Genomic DNA, 22,487 nt, shown 5'->3' with positions numbered 1-22,487 from the left:
GGAATGGCCTGAAGTTGTGTCAGGGGAGGTTTAGGTTGGATATTAGAAAAAGGTTCTTCCTCCAGAGTGTGGTTGGGCACTGGAACAGGCTTCCCAGGGAAGTGGTCACAGCATCAAGCCTGACAGAGTTCAAGAAGCATCTGGATAATACTCTCAGGCACATGGTGTGACTCTTGGGGATGGGCTAAGAGCTGGACTTGATGATCCTTGTCCCTTCCAACTCAGTATATTCTGTGACTCTGTGAATAATTCAGATAAGGTAGATATATTCCTCTTGGAACAGGTATGGCGTTTTTCTGTAATTTGTTGGGAGTAGAGGCTTTCATTCCTTTCATATTGATTAAGAACTGGTTCAAGTTTATGATACTGATCTCTTGCATTTTGTAGGGTGGAGGAAGCAGTCAAAGTCAGTTTTGTCCTTATTTTATCAGCAGCAGTCATGAAAGAATTATCTACGCTATTTGGACATGTAGAGCTGTCTTGAACAGAGATGAAAGTGAAAGTCACCAGATATGTGCTAAATTATCTGGTGAGAGAATAAAGAAGGCATAAATAACACCCACCCTCTACTCCCAACAAAGAATTAGAGCTTGAGCCTTGAGTCTTAAGACTGGAGAGAAGAAAGACCTACTTAGCCATGCTGTATGTGAGCAAGCAGACAAGCACAAGGGTTGAGCACTTAATTCAAGCTCTTTATAGGATCTTTAATATAATACATCACATGAGGGGTGCAGTTACTTGTATTACATATTATTATGTATTACATTCAGTTTTTATTATCATAGTGAAAAAAAATTATCAATCCATTATTACAATTTTCAAAGAATGAAAAGAAATACGAGGCTCACAGAAGTGATGCAAGAAGCTGCATACCCAAAAAGACAATATGGAAAACAGATTTTAGAAGTAACTTTCCATGACTCTCAACTTTTGTAACCTAACTCTGCCTACAGAAAAGCTATTTTTGTTAGTCTGTGCTGTATCCTCATGAGTTTCTGTTAAGCTGGAACAGCCATGGCTTTGCAGGCAAACGAGCTCAGAACTGGAGTTCTGCAATTGCATTGAAATCAACCCAGCTGGGGTAAGGGTGATAGACAAACAATAATTCTCTATTTAGCATTTAACCAGGAATGCAGACAGTCAGAATTTATGAATAAGTACAGTTTAATGAGTCTCCTAGAAATCATCTTTCTTGGAAGACTCCTGACGAACAGACATCCCTTGCTTATGATTATGGGATTAAAGCGCAAAACTGCACTGCATTTTAAGTGATAGGAGCTAGAGAAAAAAATGTATTTGCAATATTTTTAACCCTTCTTGGCTAGCTATGCAATCAAGTTTTGCTTTTTCCCAAAAGGTCATGTTACTTCAGTAGAGAGGTGAAATGAATTCCCCTCTGAAAGGTAAGCTCAATGGGTACTAATCTCTTCCTTACCTAAAATCAGTTTTTCTTTATTGAAAAGAATGCTTGCAGTGTGATATATCTTTATTTGAATGCTTCCTCTGGAGATGAAACAAAGCAAGAAAGAAATATTTTGCAAGGGTGAGAAAAAAATTTTCTGTGTCTACCTGACAAACTGAGAACTTAGTACTGTACAGGTACTTCACTGTATATTTCAATTCTTGCTGTTCCTGGATAAAATGCCAGAAAGACTTTATCCAGCAAATGCTTTTCAAGAGATCAAACAGTGGTTCAGCTCACCATTAGCTATTGAGCCTTAGACTTTTGCAAGAGAAGTTATAGCGGATTTTTATATGATTCATGAATAATGTAAAATGGAACATGAGAAATGCAAGTATTTGATGAAAATATTTGACAAAACATCTCAGCCAGAATTCAGTCTTCTGTGTACACTTGTTTAGCCTACTCAATTTATTTTCCTGCTTTGTATCTTTAAGAAAATGAGCCTTAAATAATTGCACTGGTACTTGAACCACTGAGCTCTCCCTGGTAACTCTGAATCTGTTATCCAGGTTCAACCCAACTTAACGGAAAAGTTGCAAGCTCAAAAATAGTTACATAGTTAATTTTGCAAAAGTAGCTTATCAAAGTAGAGATACAAAATAGGGTTCCTGAAGGAAAGCTACAGCATAAACTAAAACTGCATGTGTTTTGCATGAGAGGCAAAGATAAATAAGGAGTGATAGTAACAGAAATGCACCTGAGTTGTGGTGCTTCTTTATCACTTGTGCTCACACAGACTCCTCATTCACGTAACAGACTGAAAACTTGTGTCCCTACACAGAATAATTTGTTCTGAAACTAATCTCTGGAGGTCATCTAGCTCAACTCACTGCTCACTAAATTTAAGATCACGTTGTTCTGGGCCTTTTCTCGTGAGGTGTTGAGCATCTGCAAGGATGGAAATTCCACAGACTTTCTGTGCCCTTGTAGTGAAACATTTCTTCTTTACATCTATTTGAAACTTCACTTGTCGCAACTTGTGTTCATCGCCTGTTGTCTTTTTCCATGCATGTCTGAGAAAAGGCTGGTTCTGTGTTCTCTACAAACTGTGGCTGGAGAGGTGCAGACAACCCCCTAGCCTCTCGTGTGAAGAAAGTTGCAGCACAGTGTTCGTGTTAGTGACTCTCTGCCTGAATGAAATCCAGTTCTTCAAACCCTCTTGTCCTCTGGGGGGTTCAACACCAGACATGGTGCCACACAGATGGCAATAATTACTTTCTGCACTTATCTTATTGTGGTTAATCTTCACCACCACAAGGATGCACTGGTCACTTATATTCAACTTGCTGTCCAGCAGGAATCCACGTCCTTTTTCACCAAGCTGCTTCTTAGCCTTCTGTGCCAAGTGCTAAACTTTGTTGAACTTTACGAAGATTCTGCCAGACCCCTTCTCCAACTGGAATTCCAGTCAACTGGTTGCCCCCATCTGAGAGGACATTCGAATCCATCCCCACAGCTGTTGATGAAAATACTGTGGGGTATCAGCCCTCACTGCTGACTGCTGTGGGACACCACTAGTAAATCTGCCACCAGTAATTGTAAATTTAGACTCTGAACTGTTGACACTACTCTTTGGCCTCATAGGACCAGACAGTTTTTCACCCAGAACTCTTTAACCTGGTCAAAATCATCTGTCTTCCACCTTAAAAAAATAGATAGTCAAAGTAAACAACAACTTGATTTTGGCTTGTGACTTGGTGGAGACAAAAACTGTTGGAAGCACTATAGGAAAAAAAATGTAGAGAGATCACTGAGAAAGGCAAGCAAAACAACTAATGGTAAAAGATCAAGAGGCAATAAGAGAGCCAAGGAAACAACTCAGGCGCATACAACACTACATTACATTTTGGCTTAAAATATTTCAGAGCGAAGTCTCTCTTCTAACTGCAGCAGTCCCTTTCCAGCACAGAATTCTCTAGATACACTTGTTATCTGCATGACCAGTGTGGCTTGTAGCAGATCCCTGCTTGTAGCAGAGCACTTTGCCCTCTTCTTTCCCTCTCCTCCATGTTCTGATTTAACTCAGTGATCGCATATCTTATTTGCTCTAATCCACACAACTTCATTATCACAATAGTATGATCACACTGCCAAGTTTAAGATAATGTTGTATTTTGACATGAGTTGAGAGAAACTGAGAAAAATACAAGAAGAATTGAAGAGTGACAGACACACTACACTTTTTGAAAAAATTAGGGAGCACCTGAGTCCTTGAACAGAGGAAACATACCTCATGCAGACAGACAAAATCCCCCCTGACTGTGTACGAGCCATCAATGGATGTGTCTAGTGTAAGAAATTCCTTGTAAGAGGAACTTGTAAAAAGCACGTGCATAAAAATTTAAAGTTTGCAGTGTCTCTTTTAGTTCTACTCGTGTTATCCTTTCAAGATAAGAAAAAAGTTAACTTGGCGTATACGTAAGAGCAGATAGAATTTATCTTCATGTGTTACAGGGAACTTCTTTAGACTTGTTCCCAAAAAGGACTCCTGATTGGCATTCAGGACAGCCTGCTGGTGTCATTTGTCAGTTTGGAGTTTCTCTCCACCCCCAGATCTGTGTTTTGTCATTTGACAATCCCATGAAGGTCGTGATATTGAGTAATAACGGTAACACAGGTCAAGAAGATATTCTAGTCTCCTGCTTCATGAAAGAACATTTCACCAAAAAAAAAAAAAAAAAGAAAAGAAAAAGAAAGAAAGCAAACCAAAACATTCAACTTCCCAATACAATACTGTGCATATCTGACAACATTTTATATCTAGTCATTATCTCTATCCCTTTCATGGAGGAATTTATCAGTGGGATTCAAGTAAGTGAAATTACCATGACTTACTGACTAAGGGACAGGGCATTTGTAGAGATTTGCAAGCAGGAAGTTTATATCATACGTTTCATATATAATAACATTAGTTACAGTCTATTGCATAATACACAAATAACTAGATCCTTCAAGGCTTATATATACGATTAATATATTAATTGTTCCATCCTTAAACAAACCTCTCTTCCTCCAGTGTTTAAACAAGTCAGTGTTTCACAAGGTGTGCAGGTTCAGCCACCTGAATACCTACAGGGCACAGGATGCACTGACATGAGGGCTGGAACCGCAGCAGTCACTCAGCAGGCCCGGGTAGGTTTTAGAGGGGAGCACAGCGGAGTCATTGCATTGTTTGAACAGCAGCTAATCACAGTCCCTGAACTCGCACGGATCTACCTCTTTAATGCCTGAGGACCACGTCCGTTTGATTCCGTTCAGGGCGAGACACCCGACCCGCAGATTTAAAACGGCAGAGATTTAAAGCGCAGCCTGCTCGGAGCAGCGGGATTTCGCGGTCCGGTGGAGTAGCAGAAACGCTGGTCCGGGGCTCGCCCTGGGACCGCTCCCGGCCGCGCTCCGTGAGACAGGCGCTACTCCCGGCGGGAATGCGGCACAGGGACACCGGCGGGAACACCGGCGGCTCCGGCACCCCCGGGCCACCGGCGGCACAGAGGCAGGAGCCGGGTCAGCGCACCCCGGCCCTGCGGGCCCGCTCCCCCTGCCCTTCCCCAAGGGCACGGTCAAGGACCCCGCCGGGGAGGAGGGGGGAGAAGGCGCAGGAGCCGCGGGTCCCCCTCTCAGGCCGTGTGGGGGGTGCTGCCTGCCTCCGGCGCCGCCCCGATCTCCCCGCGCTGTGCTCACCAGGAAGCGGCTGGAGCTGGTGCCCTGATCGATGGCTCCCACCAGCGGCCCCAGCGCTGTCCGGTCTGTCGCGGCCATGAGCGAACCCGCCCGCCCCCGCTCGGTGCCCGCTCGGCTGCCCCGGGCCGGTCGCTCAACGCCCGTAACGGCCGCGCCGGCGCCGCGCGGACAGCTCGCGGCCGGCGGCGCGTGGCTGGCGGGTGAAGCCGGCGGCGGGGGCGGGGCGGGGGGCGCTGCCGCGCGCATTGTCGGCGCGCGGCCAATCAGAGCCCGGGGCGCGGCGGGGGCGGAGCGGGAGGGGCGGGGCCGGGGGCGCGCGAGGGGGTGTGTCACATGACGCACAGCGCGCGTCACGCCCTCAGCCCCCTCCCCTAAACCCCGCCCCGGCGCCCCTTGGCGCGAGGCGGGAGGGCTGAGGCGGCTCTCGAGCGGGCACCGAGTGGCTCCCGGGGGATCCCGCTGAACCAGCTCCCGGGCACCCTCCTGGGGTCACTTGTGCCCTGAGGTGTCGTTCCCCAGAGCGAAACCTGTTTCTCTCGTAATCGGAATAACCCCCTCTCTCTCTGAGGCGGGATCCCGCTCGGGACACACCAAGCCCGGCTGCAAAACTGAGTGACCTCGGCATTGGCCGAGATATGATATTTGTATCTATGATACAGCCCCAAAGCGGCTTTTCATCTCTTGAAGCTTTGCCCTGCGTTGCGCAGAAATACTGATTGACTTAATAAAATGGAATCTCTACCTTGCGTCTCCCTACCTTGCGTACCTGCTGGTAACTCACACTTCAGGAAAAACGTCTGGTGTTGCAAGACCCGTGATGGAATTGCAAAAGCCAACAACGTTGACTGGAACACACGAAAAGTTGCCACTGACACACAGTGCCAGTAAATCAGCCCCCACGAACACCATCAAATCAGCCCCCACAGACACCATTAAACTGATTTACCTGCGTTGTGACTCCCCGTTACTGGTCTGTGTCCAAACTCAGGGTGTTTTGCCGCTGTTACTCCCTGATAAGCAAAATCTGGTTGCTGCCACTCGGGAATGCTCTGCGTGACATCTTACCCGGCTCTTCCGACGTTTCCTTGTTTTGTTTGTTAGTGCTTCAGCTGGCACTTAAAAGCCTTGGCAGGGATGTGAACAGCACTAACCACTAATGTGTAATAGCAGGAGATTTCATTGCAGCCCATAATTACAAAATCTAATATGAAACAAGTACAGTTTAGTGGTAAAATGCACATTTTCAAGACTGAGAGTAATGAAACATTGGAACCACTTACCAAATATTATGAAGGATTCTCTATTATTCTTAAATTTTATAGCCAAGACTGATTTTGCCTTGGAACTTAGCTATACTTCAGAGATAAATTTGCTCAGGAGTGTGCTGCAAACCTTAGAGAAGGATCCATAGCAGTTTGTACTAGAAGACTATAGTGATCCTGCCTGACTTCCCCCCTATCCCCCTCAACTTTCCTCATTTCTCATGGTGTATGCTACATGGAACTTCTACTCTAATGCCACTGGCAACAGCTGCAGGTCGCTAGGAAAGCTCATGCAAGGCTACAGGATCTCCATGTAGATGAGCAATTCAAGGAATGAATTCCATGGAATCTTAGTTATATCTGAATTAATCAGTATAATTCATAGGAAAAGTGTGGGGTTTGTGTTATTTCTTTTGTATCTTTTAAAAACTGAAGTATTTTGTTCTGAGTGTATTTTAACTTAAGATAAGATGTGACTATTTCCAACAAAGGTTGAACTCTCTCAGGATCCAGAAAGGGAGGAAGGAATTTGACTGATATTTATGCAAAACATGAAATACTACTGCGCCTATGTACAGTTTATAAGGATCACCGAGTTACAGAGATTTTCTAGGAGGTGCAGATCTACCATTTCCTTAGGTGTTCGTTAGCAATGCCTGTGTACCTAACAAGGAACAGAAGGGTTGGCAGCAATAACCTCTGATATTTCTTTAACCTGCCATAGACATGCAAGTAAATCAGGCACAAGGGGGAAATTATTTAATTTGACACTAGAAAATACAGAGTCAGGGAGAATAGCTTATTCTTCCTAGGTCATTCAACAAGTGTGCTCTCTCTTCTTTTACATTCCTACTCAGTGTTTGAATGGAACATTTTTTTCCTGTGGTATTTATTGTACAATACATGAGCGTTACTATTTGCAGAGTACGGATAGTACGGATAGTGGGCACTGTCCTAGGGAAGCTGCCTGCAGGGCAAGGAAGGGTGGAGCTGCGGCTGTACCTTTACAGTAAGAGATGTGAGGCCACACTCGGCTGAGACAGTTTTAAAGGGATTAGCTTCCTTTAAAGGAAGGAGCATGGATAATCTGTGTGGACTAATTTCTTCTGCTTCTGACTCAGATTTCACTGAGGCAAGTCTACACAATACATCTTAAGTTGTTAACTATTCTATTCTCCTGCTGAAGAATGCATGAAATAGGGGGGAAAAAAGGAAAATAAAGTTTAAGTGCTAGTTGGGAGCCTTGTATATATTATTCATGACAGAAGGAGTGATTTTGGAAGTTAGATATACCTACTATGACAATATCCAGCCAGGCAGAAATAATGAGGGCTCCTATTGATTTTGGAGAACTTAATTATAAGAAAGTTGAATTCAGTTCCCCAAAATGTTACATTTATGAAGAAGTTGCTTGTTTTCAACTGCCTATGCAATGCATCTTCCTGCAAATGGTACTCTTGTTGCACATGCAGCTTTTTGACCTTTTGTTCTCTAAACTGAGCTCAAATGGAAGGTTTTTCCACCTCTGAATACAGCCCAACAGGTTTGGGGTTTTTAATATTTATAAGGTAGTGAACACACTTGAAATACATTCATTAAGCACATAAATACTTGCAGTGCATTTTTAAGAGGCAGCAGAATTTATTTCCTAAAGAACTGGTTTCAATAGCACATAAACGCAGTTGTTTACTTTGGGTTTGGGCTTTTTAGTTTCGGTTTGATTTTCTTCTGTAATCTCAGCAGAATGAAGGAAAGTTGGCAATTACATTCTGCTCTTTCTGGCTGATTCTTCTTTATTGACCTCAGGTTAAGGACAGAGTGTGACTGTGTCAGGCTACTCCAAGCATGTGATACAGTGTGAATTAAGGACTGGATGCCAGAGGTCCATGTCTTTCCCCTTCTGCCTCGTAGTGACAGAGGGGACTCAGCTGTAAAATCCTGCTCTTCCTTACACGTCTGATCTTTGCGTTCCCTCAGGAAGAGTGGAAGGCCTGGAACAGGTGTAGTTGTAAAGTGTACATTGTGTCACGGTAATGAGTCACGCTGTCACATGCACCCTTTTGCCTACTGGGAAGTTGGATGGTATGTGTGAGAGTGCGTATCCCAGCAATGTGGGTAAACTCCATCTCTCTGGCTCAGCACCAACAGGTCGTGACCTTGGCTGCCAGTGTCCTCACATTTATATAGGTTGTCTGCAGCACCGTATGGAGGGAACTTTTTTGTACATCCAGAGGGGGGTGGGGTGATTCGAGTGAACAATTCTACATCCTGTCTCCTACGTTTGTTTTGGAAGGTGTCCACAGGCAGTACTCTGTTACCATTTGGCAAGAACGGTTTTATTGTGAAGCCATGACTGCAGTGATGCAATGAATGCCTCGCAGGATGTATTTTACTTCTGACCTGATATTAGACAATAGTTTTCCCTGAATGACACTTTATATTTAGAATCACTCTCACACTGTTTGAACCCTGAGACAGTTGCTGTCTTTCTGGTGGACAAAAATAAAATTTAGATAAAATAAATTCACAGTTTGAAGATGACTACTACTAAGTGCTTTGAAAAGTAGTTATTAAGCCAATAAGTCATTACGTGAGTCATAGAATCACAGAATGGCTAGGGTTGGAAGGGACATCAAAGATCATCTCATTCCAATCTCCCTTCCATGGGCAGGGACACCTTTCACTAGACCAGATTTCTCAAAGCCCTATTATTCAAATCAACATGAGGAAATCAGGAAAAAAAAAACACAAAAGAATTTTGCATAGATAAAGTAAATGTTCTTGGGAACTAAAATTAATAATTCAGAGAAATATTCATTAGTGGTATAGTAGATACTCCGTGTTTCAAAATCCTTAACTCTGACATACTTGGTCATTTACCTTCCATAAAAAATTATGACAACTTACTGCAAAATTTACTCCTGAAACTTTACTCTTCGTTGAAGAAGCATTTGGACAATGCTCTCAGGCACATGATGTGATTCTTGGGATGTCCTGTGCAGGGCCAGGAGCTGGACTCAATGATCCTGATGGATCCCTTCCAACTCAACATAATCTATGATTCTATGATTGAAGGGACACATTAAAAATGAGTTAGTTTTCTGCAGGTTTCATAACAGCTGTATTTTACCAGCTTTTTTTTTTTACTTATTTTTGTCAAATGAGTTAACCTAATTCTTGCTACATAAACTGATGATAGGGCTAGTTCTCATAGGTTCATTCTGTTCTTTACTTTAGCCTTCAAGTTAGCAGAAGCAATGCAACTGCTGCTCATACAGGGCATTTTTTCATGCATCTTTTTTTTTTGCACTGAATGGTGGATATTTCAAAAAATAAGCCTAAGTGATATTGCTATGTGTGATAGTAGGATTAGAAAAAAATGTGAATCGCTCTAAATCCTGATATTTGACACTTTTGCCTCCTAGCTCAGGATTGGAAATTTAGTGATATACACTCCAGGCTCGTTTTCATATGTGGTGTAGATATTAAAACCAAGATGCAGCAGTGGAATTGTATTAAAACCGTGGGACTGTTGCTAAACTGGGTTAAAAAATATTCTCTTAATCCTGCACTAGCCTGTGACCTTACATCATGCAGAAGAACTAAAACAAAGCAGGAGAAAATAAAGTTTTAAGTGACAGGTGCCATATGTCCACAGAGAATACAGAAGGATAGTGTGTATTAAAACATACTGTCAAATATATATGCTATATGTAGAAATATCTTTTAGTATATTAAGGGAAATACATATTTAGTAAAGAAAATATTTCCCATCTTTTCAGTTTTCTGTTTCAGTTTGGTCATTGCATGCTGAATTGTTGTGCAACATCCTCAGAAAGGGCATTGAGAATTTAGTACTGATTATTATATAGTGCTCTAGTCATATACTCTAGTAATTAGATGCCCCCAGGATCCATACTTTGCCTATGAACTTCAAAACTTTTTGATGTATTATCTCTACAAAACCTTTTGTGAAAGTGTAATTCCTCTGGCGTTTTTTCTCAGATATGGAGAAAGGCTCAGAGCAGCTAAATTACAGGTCAGTGGTCACGTAGCAAGTCCTTAGGAGAGCAGAGGTAAAGTACAACTTTCTCTCGGGTCCAAAGGCACTGCTTTCCCTGGCCACTGCCTTCCTCAGGAATCAGTAACTGCATTCCTGTTGCCCTCAGAGAGCACAGGACTAAATAAAGTGATAATGACTGACAGAGGCAGGATTCCACAGGGTAAGTTGATCTAGCCACCCATAGGTCCTAAAAGATGATGTTTTTACCACTACCATCCCGATCCTGGCCATGCAGAGTTTCTACTTATTGTGCAATGGGTCTGGTTTTTATTGGATCCTTTCCTGAGTTGTCTGAGCTCATTAATATGGCAGAAAACATACCCAGACAAAATAAAAGTGGATTGTTCTCTGCCAAGAAGCTGAATTGACTCACTTACTGTAATGAGTGCCAGAGCTGGTGCAAAAGCAGAGCTTTCCACAGCAAGGAGCATGGGAAAGGTTAAGAATAAGTAAGGAGATGATGTGGAGAAGACTAGGGACAGCACGAAACATTTACCAGCTGCAACCTCTTAGATTGCCTCAGTTGCTCAGAGACCTTCAGCCTCCATATCATCAAATGAAATGTTAGCTGTCCATTGGGAAATTCTGGAGATGTTAATGGACATTATTATCATGAAGACTGGACTATACTGTTTCCTTTTGAGAACAACTTTGAGACATTGCTATGTGTAACTTTAAAACATTTTCAGTTTTAGATCATAAAACTTGTGTATCTCTCATAAAACTGACGGGAAAGCTCAGCTACATTGAGGTCTTCTGGAGATTCTTTATGCTCTGATTATATTGTAAGGCAAAATGATGTTAGTTACCAGCAGCTGGAGTTTCTTGGGACTAGTAGATAATGTACAAAGAGCATTTGAGAGAAAGCTGTGTTTGCTCAGCTCTAGGAAGGGAAAGCCTAGGGAACATCTTACTGCTGCCTATAACTTTACCTTGTGGAAAAGTATGGAGGAAATTGATGGATCCAATCTCTTGAAGATGCGTGGTGACATGACAGGAGGGAAGACACAAGTATTCTGTTTAGATGTAAGGGATGGCTAGAAATAAGGAACTTTTTTTTATCTATTTTTTTCCCCTCACAGTAAGAGTTGTCAAAGAGTGGAGCAGTTGCCCAGAGAGGCTGTAAAGTCTCCGTCCTTCAGGTACTCAAAATGCAACTGGACAAGGTCTGACCAACCTGCTCTAGCTGTTTCTGTTTGGACAGGAGGTAGGACCAGCTGGCTTCCAGGGGTTCCTTCAAGCCTATGTGGTTCTGTGGGTCTGTGACTTTTCTTGAGGGTAAGTGCAACAAGCACTCGGTCTGGAGTACCTGTAGCCATGCTCCAGCTCTACTCCTTTCAACTCCATGACAAGTCTGTAGGTTGACATCAGCCACATGCTTTCAGTTCCTCTGCATTTGTAATCTAAGCAGAGACAGAGGGAGCATGAAGACAGTGTACTAGTGTACTTGATGTTTCTCAAGAAGTGTAAGCTGCAGCTAAAAAACTCTTGCCTTCCTTCAGAAGGACTGCTTGCCAGTTTCCATGTGGCGTGTCTCCAAGCAGAATCTGAAACAATAAAAGTGCTTCAAGCAAAGAATGACCTCAGGACTGCTGTCACAAACTGCATGGTTTCCAAATGCTGTATCAGTTTTGTAGTGCTTCCTAGTCTGTAGTGGTTTAATAAAGAATCTACAGGGAGCCTTCCTATAGACTTTGAAGATGGAAACATTCTGAGGTCGTTCTGAGACAGTCATTCATTGATGTCAGTCACCTTTGCCCTAAATACTCAAAGCAAAAATATCTCTGTAGGGCTGGGTGTCAGCTATAAAGAAGGGTATCAGAGAGCATCTGAGTTTTCAAATATAAAAAGATGGACAACCAAGGGGTACAGTGCTAGGAAAGCTTACAATTTCAGCTAATCTGCTAGCTCATGTGGCTACATTCTTACCCAGAAACATGAAACGTGGGAAACTCTGTCAGAAAAAACGGCTTGCTAAAATGGTCTTCTGTAAGTGCCTAAATGTCACCTACATTGCAAGTGGAACTGCTGATGACTGCAACGGTTACTTCCACACCCAGGTTGTCGAGGACTCAGAAGTAATGCAAATCCCTTTGATTTCAGTGCCAAGGAATTTCTTGGCAGAAGAGGAGCATGGGACATGCCTTTGCTTCAGTTTTTAACTTTGTGTTAGTTTTTAGCAGTTGAGGAATAGGTAGAAATTGCTCCTAGATTAATAGTTAACAGATATATAACCGACACAGATGGTTCAAAATAAAGGCAGGAAGACCTAGGAGAAAAGCTTGATTTGGTAGTTTGATAACCCAGACTTAAGAGTTGCTGCTAGATTAAAAATTTTCTCCTGTTTTTAATATTTTTTATGTATTTTTGAGTTATCTAGATATTTCCCTAAATAAAAGGACAGATGTTTAAAAGACAACTCTGCAGTCCCAGTGAGGACTTGATATTTACAGTTCACTAATTCTGTAGAAGATCACTGAAAAGGTAAGAAGAGTCCAGCAAAGCCTGATTTATAGGTAAATTATTCTGGATGTCAGATGAGGAGGCCTCAGTTCAAGTGATATTTCCAGTGACTGAAGTGTCAAAGGACTTAATCCAGAGTAACAGATCCTTTCTGACACTGATGTGATGAAACACACCAGCAGGAGCTATTCCTGAAGCTTGCGCTCTCTATTTTGAAGTGTTTTAGGTTCAAAGAAGTAGAGACAGACATGTGTAATGCACAAGTTTCTTGAGTCAGAAAACTCATTTGCTCTCTAAGCTGGCAATTATACCTCACCGGGGACACTAAAATGAACACCAATCTTTCCAAACCTCATAAAAGATGCGTTGATGTGTTTGTATTGGGAACTGAATTGGATTTAAAATGAATCTGGATGATATTACATGTGTTTCGTTCTGTGATTGCCAAAGCAGAACTTGAAAGCTATGCTCATGGGGAAAGAAGGTAATAACTCAGCTTTAGAAAAAGAAGCTCTCAGATATAATGAACTAAAATAAACTACAAGAAAAACAAAGGGAGAAAGGTAACCAAGCTATCCATGAAGCTATCAGTGAAGCTGCCCAAGAGAAAAGGGCTCTCCAGTACTGAAGAATAACTGTGTAAAGTGAAAAACCCTCTAGAATATCCTGAGGAGAATGTGAGAGAATTGAGACATATCTAGTAGATATCATTAAGGCAAAAAGCCCGGTCACCTAAAGAGAAAGTGGATATGTGGACTAATCTTCAAAGATTGAAATTGACATTTTGATAATTTATTATATATTTTCCGAGCATCTGCTGAGGCCACATATCCTAAGCATTACTTAGGACAGCTAATCTAAAGAATGTACTTCTCTGGTGCACTGGTGGAGGAGCACAACATGCAAAATGAAGAAAATTGCTTGTCTGAAACACTGACCAGTTCAGCTATTCCTTCTGCAATCCTGGAATGCAAGGATGAACTGCTGACCACACTGTCCTGACTCAGCACAGACATCAGACCTGTCGCAGTCCTGGAAACCCAGGACAATGCTGGTGTTAATACCTGCCTCTGTCAGAGCCAGCTGGACTGGAGCCAAGCCTGCTGGGCAGGATGCTGGAGCAGAGGAAACATAAGGGGTGCCTTTCCCTGGGGTGACCGTAAGGTAACACTTCTGTGGGTGGCACTGCAGGCAAGCAGAGTGGTCAGATTTGCATACTGGGTTCTAAAGCACAGACGCTTGTGCAGCAGCAGGTATTTGTTATAGTCTTATACGTGCAATGTAAAGATGGTTCCACCTCTGCTTTCAGTTATGGCTGCTTCAATAGGTTATTGATCAGTTCTGCACATGGTGAATTATGTGAAGCTTATACACTGGCTGAATGGCCTCCCAACAGCAGGTTCCTGGTTTTATTTATTATACCTCAAAACATAGTTTTCTGCTCGGGTTTCCCAAGGTGAGTTCCTGATAACTGCAGCACACTGCAGTCATGTTATCCCCTCATATTCCAGGGCCTTTGACATTTCAGTCTACCCAGGAGTGGTTCATTAACAGAATGTACTTATGTATTCATATTGCAGCTACTTGTTATCAACTTCTAATTGCAGTAATGCTCTTGGTCCATTATCAGAACAGCTTACTCATGGCATTTGGTTCTCTCAAGGTTACAGGACTCTTACACAGGAGCAGAAGCTCCTTAGGGGCAAAGTTGGGAGCTGGGGTGGAAACTGCTCCAGCTGCCTTATCTGTGAGTCATCCCTGGGAGTACATTAGGAGCTGCATTTATTCTTCTAGGCAGTTTACTTAGATTCTAATGACTACAAAAGAGTGATTTGTCTGTATATATTCCTTATTGGGGATATTAGGACAAAAGATAATAGGGATGCAGATAAAATCATGAGGCTGGACATTCAGGTGACAAACATCAGTGTAGCAGTGGTAAAATTCATCTACTTATTGCAGAAGTAGAAAAATAACCTTTCTAATGACATATGTTTTCTCTTATTCTAAGATAAATTTAGAGCTGGCTGTTCATTCTGTATGACATTATATTTTTGGTATAATAATACAAAGAAATTAAATTGCTAACTTTAGCATCTTTTATACATTTGTTTCTACCATATTGTTTGAGACAGGGAGTCAGCCTGAGGCAACACACTGCTCAGTTTGATTTCATATGCTATGAGTGTAGTTTGTTCTTTCTGTTCTATGCAGAAATAATTATCTGGCTAATGAAAAAGACACTACTCACTGAGTGCACCACAGCTAAATGTTTCAAAAATACTTTGGGAAAATTCTTGCTCCCCCTGCAGTCAAAGGAAGATTTTGCAGTGAATTTAAGAAGGAAAGAAGATGTGCCTTTCTCCTGTGAATGCTTTAAAATGTGCTTGATGTGTGTGTGTGTGTTTGCTTTGCTTTGTCACTTCTTATTTAAGAAAGAAACAAGATTAAAATTTTAATATAAAAATGGTTTCTTTACTTACAATTTTGTTTGCTGTACTTTTGTAAACAAGATAAACAGTGAGTAAACAAAAAAACCTGTGTTCCTGGTGTATTGGTACAGTGTTTTCAGATGATTAGTGGTGGAGCACATGAGTCTGCTAAAACAAAGGACAAGAGAGCATTAGAAATCTTGGAGGCATTTGAAATGTAGAGAAATACAGTTTTAATTAATTCACAATGGCTAAATGCATGACATGAACTTTGAAAATAAATGGTATGAACATTAAATAATTAAATTTAATACAGAAGTATATAATATATATGATTAAATGTCTTCTTATATATATGTAATACAAACATATACAAAATTTTCATAAAATAACAGAATAGAATAGAATATTTCCAGATATAAAAATAACATCACAATATACATTAGCATGTACTACTAAGTGGTTTTCTAATAGTTCAATGCCATTAATTTTCATAGAATAATTTAGTTTGGGAGGAAACTTAGAAAGTTACCTCATCATTCTCTTGTAAGATTAGAAACACCAACTTTTGTTCCCCTAGGCATTCAGTTACACTATCCCTTAAGTTCCCAGAGGACACAACATCCAAATAAAAGGATTTTTTCTGTACCTTCTCCTGAAAAGACTGATTCTTGTTCTCTTTTTGCCTCTTCCTCTTTAAAATTTTGTAATAATTAGAAGCCTGATATAACACACAGAGCTCTTCGATGGCTGAAATGCTGTTTTTCCTTATACCCGTCAGCAGAAGGATTAACTTTTATATAATTCTGACAACTGAGACAGTGTATGTAAAACAGGTGATCCCAGCTAGCAAACATATTTCTCTTGAGACTTTTCTGGACAGGAGAGGGAAGGTTTAAGTATGACATGTTATCTTTTGGCTTTGCAAAAAACTCTCATCAGGTAGACTTTAAACAACCAGCCTCCAGAAGAAATCTGATACATAATCACTCATTGAAGAAGAGCCTGTTGTGGAAGAAAGGTGAGACACCCTGAATGTGGTGTGGCCTTCTACACATAGAGTGACTGGTGTGTGGGTACTGAACTTATTACACAGTTGCTCTGCCTCTTTTACTGGTTCGAGTTCAGAGGCTGTCTCGATTATAACAAATTTCGCCTATTGTGCAAAGTTCATTCTACACTTTTATGAGCAATGCTCAGTTCATTTACCTTTGAAGGCAAAGAATGAGGAACTGGGCTGTGTTCTGCCACAGAAGCTCTTCAGAGGTGGAATGTCCATTTCTTAGCAAATCTTAGAAATTATTTCCTATTTCCTTAATACAAATCTTAAGAGGCCCAAACTCTCTGCCTCGCCTTTGTGCCTCTAAACATGTACCTGGAGCAGGTGAGTCCAATAATATTCTGTGGCTGTGGGCCTAAGGACTGAAGAGGGATGATTCTTTCCAGCCTGCTGGTAAAAGAGCTTCTCAATTCCCAAATGGTCTCATAAGAATAAATTTTTTTAGAAGACAGGACAAAGCTTCGTCCCTCCTGCACTACAAAGACACTCATTGTTCCTCATGTCAGGTTGGTATTTATTGCATTAAAAAACATTCCACCACTTAAGAGATAAGTCCAACATCCTAATCATAAGGAATTCAATTTAGCAATTAAAACAGCAAAAGGGATAAGTTTGATTCTCATCCCCTCCCCTGACTTCCACAGCTGCTAGGATTGTGAGTCAGGATACTGGTAGTTTTTCCTCTTTCCTGGGCTGCTCTAAGACCCGCACAGTTGATGGGAAGTTTCTGTCCATCGCTATGAGTGCTGGTCCCACCTGCTCAGTTCATCCCAGAAGTCACATTGCTTGGTAGCAAAGCAAGCCACAGAATGGCTAAAGTTGTCACTTCTCTGTCCTCTCCTCAGCCATAGCTGAAAGGCAGCAAGGCAGTGACCAAACACCTCCTGCTCTTCAGGAGAGCTCGTGCTTCACACTGAACATGCAGCTGGGTCTACAGAGATGCGGGGTGTGCAGAGAAGATGTGGGATGTAACTGGGTATATATGGAGATATTGTGCTCTCCCAGTCTTCTCTTCAGAGTGATTTAAGTGATTCAAAGACTTCAGTTAAAAAGAAAAGTCCAACTCTTCAGGGTAGTTACCAGAGACCAGGACTTCTGTTTACACATTTGACCACAGCAGTCAAACTTTAGAGCTCCTCAGGGCTACTGGAGAATGTTGTCGGTAATATGCTCACTTTTCTTTGCAGTTTGTGAGTGGTAAACCATCTGCTTTAAGGACAGCAAGCAGCCTTAATCCTGAATTTTGCCCAGGCATAATAATATGGTGTTCAAATTGCTGTGTTCTGGTACTAGGCTGGATACAAATTTCTGTGAACATCAATTGCATCACGTATTACACATGGGTGAGTCAGGGATGTTGTGAAATATTTCCTAGTTACGGGTAAGAGTAAATCCATTGCAGAATGTGAGTTATGCTCTGGTGCTAAGTGCTTCTTCTTATGACACCTGCTATGTATAATTATTTTACATACATTTTCTAGTACTTAATTTTGCCCTATGTGTCTTAGCCTGAATGGCTCCTCAGTTTGATGATAATACAGTTGTCTGTAAGGTTACTGTAATTTTTAAGCTACAATTTCTGTGTTGTACACAGTGATGTTTGTGCAGCTCGGTGTGATGTAAGATAAAAAAAAAAAGAGATGGCACAGATACTAAATATCTTTAATTTCTGATGATTTATCTAATTCTTCCCTAATAAATAGCCTTACCAAGTTGATAAAGATGCCAGCTTCCTAACACAAAAGATAAACAATTTAAAGGAAAAAAAAAGGAAATAGCCTATTTTACTTGACAGCACAGACCTACAGTTTTTTAACATTTCTAAAATGCCAAGAAAGATATAAAAGTTCCTTAATACTGACTTAGGAGTTATCCACATTGTCCTGAACTTTAAATTTCCTGCCTCTTATTTGTTTTCAGAAATCTCTCTGCTCTTTTGTGATTCTTTACGCCAGCATTCATATCTTTTACTATGAAAATGCAATTTTTTGGCCTGTGGCCACCACCTTGGGTGGTTAATTTGGTGGTTTATTTCTAGTTTGCTGTAGTGGTTACTGAAATAATTTGAATTTGCTTCCCCTTTGTGTAATCAAATCCATGGGATTGTCTTGTTTACCTGAAAGTGTTTGTAAACTCATGTTTGCTATTAAGTGATTTAAAAGCTGAGAAAATTATTCATGTAATACAGATCTCATTCAGGAACACAGAGGATGTCGGCAGTGTTGGCAATATAGCCCCAACTATCAAATATCAAATGTTGTTTTGAGCACAAAAATCAAATCTATCTTTACCTTTAGTCTCTGTTTTCCTCCTTTGGGGTTATTCTGCTCCCTCTTTGTCTAGTTTTATATCCAGCTTTTGTCTATTGTGTCATTGTGCTTGCAGTCACACATATTTGTGTATTGTATTGTATTCACACATCACTGTTACTTTATGTGGCAGTAGCAACAAACATTTGCAGAGAAATATCTGTTGAATTTTTTACCAAATGCTGTATTTTTTACCTCCTTCTTATTTAGAAACACAGATCAGCTGAGGCAGGAAGGCACTTGTGAAGATCATCTGGTCTAAATATTTGCTCAGAGATGAGTCTGTGAGAGCAGATTGCTCAGGACTGTGTCCAGTTGGTTTTGAGTATCTTCAGGGGTGGAGCAGAGGGGAAGGATCAGCTCTCTTAAAGCATTGACAGTGCTCTGCCTAATGCAGCACAAGATGATATTGGCCTTTTTTCTACAGTGATACATTGGTGGCTCATAATTTAAATTTTTAAGTTTAAAGTTCTCTACCTTATTTCTAAATCTTTGTATTGTTTCTGTCCCAGTCTTCCTGAATATGGATATGTATATTCAGTAAATCTCCCAAGCACCACATCAAACATACAGTTGTCATTAATTCACAGAGTTCCACCCTTGGTTTTTTCAGAAACCACACTGGATCCATTTTCCTAAAATTGTTTTCCTCTTATTTATGTAACTAAATAACTTTTTCCTATCAGTCTTCCTTGTAAAATCACAGTTGCAGCCTCCATCTGAAAAAGCTTCCTTGGTTCTCTCTGACTGTGTAATTGCTTGATTTAGTGTTTTTCTGCCCCTTCTCAGCAACCATCTCTTTAAAAAAATAAACTCAGAGACTCTTTGCTTTCAAACTGTTTTTCAGAAACTTGCCCATGATACCATTCCTTCTTCTCACTCCCTTTACCAGGTCTCAGGCTCCTGGATCAGCAAACTGTGCTGATAACCATTCTTTGTTAGCAGATGGAACTGACACTTTGTCCATGCTTGTTGCACTCTCACATTTGCTGCTTTTCCTGTTTTTCTTTACTCATGTCATGGTTGCCCAGGAATACCTAGCTCAAATAAAACCATGGGCAGTGATTTGCTGGCATCTAGTTTGTATGGACCAAAATGCCTTCTTAGTAGCCTGACTGCCTTCAATTTTATTATGTTATGCTGAGGTATAGTAAAAAAAAAAATAAAAAAGAAAACCCTCATGTATTGCTCAATCCAGTTTTACAGATAAAAGCTCTTTGCCTGATCTTAAAGCTTCACCACCAGTGACTAGTTGTTGCTGAACCAAGAAGTACATTATCAGGGAGACGCATGATTTATTTTTAACAAAGACCCAATGCAAGCACTGGAATTAGAGTATGTATCATACGGCAGGATTTTATATATGTAGGCAGTGTTCCAGACAATCTGTATTACCCTTGGAAATAGCATTTGAAACTTCTGTATTATAATCAACCAGTTCTTCCTTTAGGAAATCCTGGCTTATCCCAGAGGGTCTATGTAGCCTAAGTGGGAATCTGGCAGAAAGCCAGGAAGAAAAGTGCCTCTACTGTACTATCCTTGCCCTGTAGAGATGAATAGTCTTCCTTGTCCTCAAGGTGCAGGCAGGTGAAAGAACAAGCTCCTCCTCTTATCAGCTGGGATTTGCTGAGGCTTAGAGTTTATTAAATCTGAAGACCTGCTGAGAAGGGATTCCAAGCTCACCCAGAGGCAAAAAAAGCAGAAAAAAGGTTTTTGTGGGTAGAAAGCCAAGCTCTGGCAACATTGGTAAACCAACTTCATCTCTGCTGCCCTCTTCCTAGGATGATGTGGGCTGCTGGAGTCTCTGCTCTAGACACTGAATCTGTAAAAAGGCTCTTCAATAAAAGATGGAAGCAGCAAAAATATTTCATCCCCAACCTACTGGTTAGTCTTATCACTAAGATAATATATTAATATATATCTATAATCATTCAATGATGTGCCTTTCTATCTGACTGATAGGATGCAATTAGCTGCTACTTAATTAAGCATATGCAAGTAATCTTTTCAGCCTTGTGGAGTAAAGCATAACACCCCTGTGGAACCCCTGTAATAGGAAGTGATCTGCCATAGTTAGGGGCTGAAGCACTTTTTTTATTCTACAGGAGATGCTTTGAAATTCAGGGATCTGGGATAGCTGTTTTATTTATTTGCCACTTGAAATACTAATTTTGATCATTCCTATCTGCTACACACTCAAGTTTATAAATAAAAAATAATAATAATTTTTTCACATTGCTGTGAAATTATTTATATGAACTTCAAGCATTTAAAGAAATCTTCAATGTATGAAAAACATTAAATAAAACTAAAACTGGGAGAAACCACCAAACCTTCAGTGTATATATACATATTTTGAAATTCAAATACTTACAGAGGAATGATGCATCTTGAGCAAAAATCACCCCCGAAAAAAACAACATTGCTAAATTTCCTCTTTGGAAATCTTCTTTCAAAGGAATACTGATGCCTACCACAACACAAATTCTAAGAAAGGAGCAGAACTGATGTCTGCATTCTGAGAAGCTTAAAAAATGCCTAAAAAGATCTGGAAGGTGCAAGGATAAGGAGAGTTATAGCTGCTGATAGACCCTTTTGCTGAGCTGGGTGGTGAGCTGAGGGAGAATATACTTCATTGCTTGAAAAGTGGTTGTGGTTTGTGCTCTACCCAGAGTGCTGCAGAGTCAGGCTCCTCTCTGCTGCCGACTGAAATCCATCATACCCTGGGATATTTCAGTCAGCAGTAGAGAGCAAGCTGTGAGCAGTATCCGTGGTGTACATCAGGATGCCAGTAAATATATACATCTATGTGTTTGCACATTGCAGACCACCTTTTATGCTCATTATTATTTGAGGGGTGCTAAAAAGTAGGTGGCATTTAGATATTCTTGCTTGTTGGCTTAAAAACCATCCATTTCTAAGTTATCATGGTAATAGTTAAAAGACCAAAAAAAAAAAAGAGGAAAACAAAGAGAAGTTTTTGGCTTTTGGCCAGATGTTGACAATGGAAAGAGAGCAGCCCGCCCAGCACTGCCTTCTGATGTTTTGCAGGTCACTCGTGATTCCTGCACTGACAGTGCTTATAGGCTTATGTGCCCATGTGTGGTTGTGCAGGGAAACCTCGATACAGTCTCTGCCATCAGTGGGATCACTTGGACAATAAGGTACTTTGTTCAGGATACATCAGTGCAGCATTATTTATGACCACTAAAAGAAAAGAATATGGGCAGAACAATTTGACCACGAAAGGTAAATAAAGGATTATGAATGAAGAGAGGCTAAGACTGAAGGGAAAGATTTCTGAACTGTGACAAGGTCAGTCTCCTAGTTCGTGTAAATTAGTGAGAGAAGAAAAGAATACGAACTGAAAAGACTTTATTAACTGGCTACTCATTACTAGAAAAGACTAATTCTGGGAACGTAATGAAGAACAGCATATGCTACGTCCAATACTGCCGTATTTTCCCATAGAAAACTCCTCTTGACCTTAGAGATTTTATTGGAGAGTGTAATGGTGTTGCGTATAATTTTCTTAAAGGCCTTGCTTTTGTTTTCTTGATTTTCACATAGATCAAACCTATAGAGATGTCTTCATATAACTAAATATTTATGTCATTCACAAAAGAGAGACAAAATTGAACACGGGAATAAATTGTATGGTTTATTGACTAGAAGAAGCATATAAGGCAGCAAATATACCTTATTTTACCTGAAGTACAAAAAGATATATTATAATGCAACAAGAAATCAAG

At 40.8% G+C, this 22,487-nt stretch overlaps 1 protein-coding gene across 3 annotated transcripts in view; it reads right to left on the bottom strand.

Moving 5' to 3' along the window:
- The window catches only part of GK (glycerol kinase), a 33,506-nt gene extending 28,222 nt beyond the window's left edge, over window positions 1-5,284 (bottom strand). For all 3 annotated transcript variants that reach the window (XM_027689237.1, XM_027689239.1, XM_027689238.1), the window contains exon 1: window positions 5,147-5,284. In XM_027689237.1, coding sequence (XP_027545038.1) covers window positions 5,147-5,224 — 78 coding nt within the window. In that variant the 5' untranslated portion in view covers window positions 5,225-5,284. The remainder of the gene's footprint in view (window positions 1-5,146) is intronic.
- Between the last annotated feature and the right edge of the window lie 17,203 nt (window positions 5,285-22,487).

This window comes from Neopelma chrysocephalum, unplaced genomic scaffold (genome assembly GCF_003984885.1).
Source record: "Neopelma chrysocephalum unplaced genomic scaffold, ASM398488v2 Primary Assembly neopelma1_76, whole genome shotgun sequence".
In the NCBI taxonomy this organism is placed as follows: Eukaryota; Metazoa; Chordata; class Aves; order Passeriformes; family Pipridae; genus Neopelma; species Neopelma chrysocephalum.
Note: the sequence above shows the minus strand (reverse complement) of the source record. Positions and strands in the feature narration are given on the sequence as shown.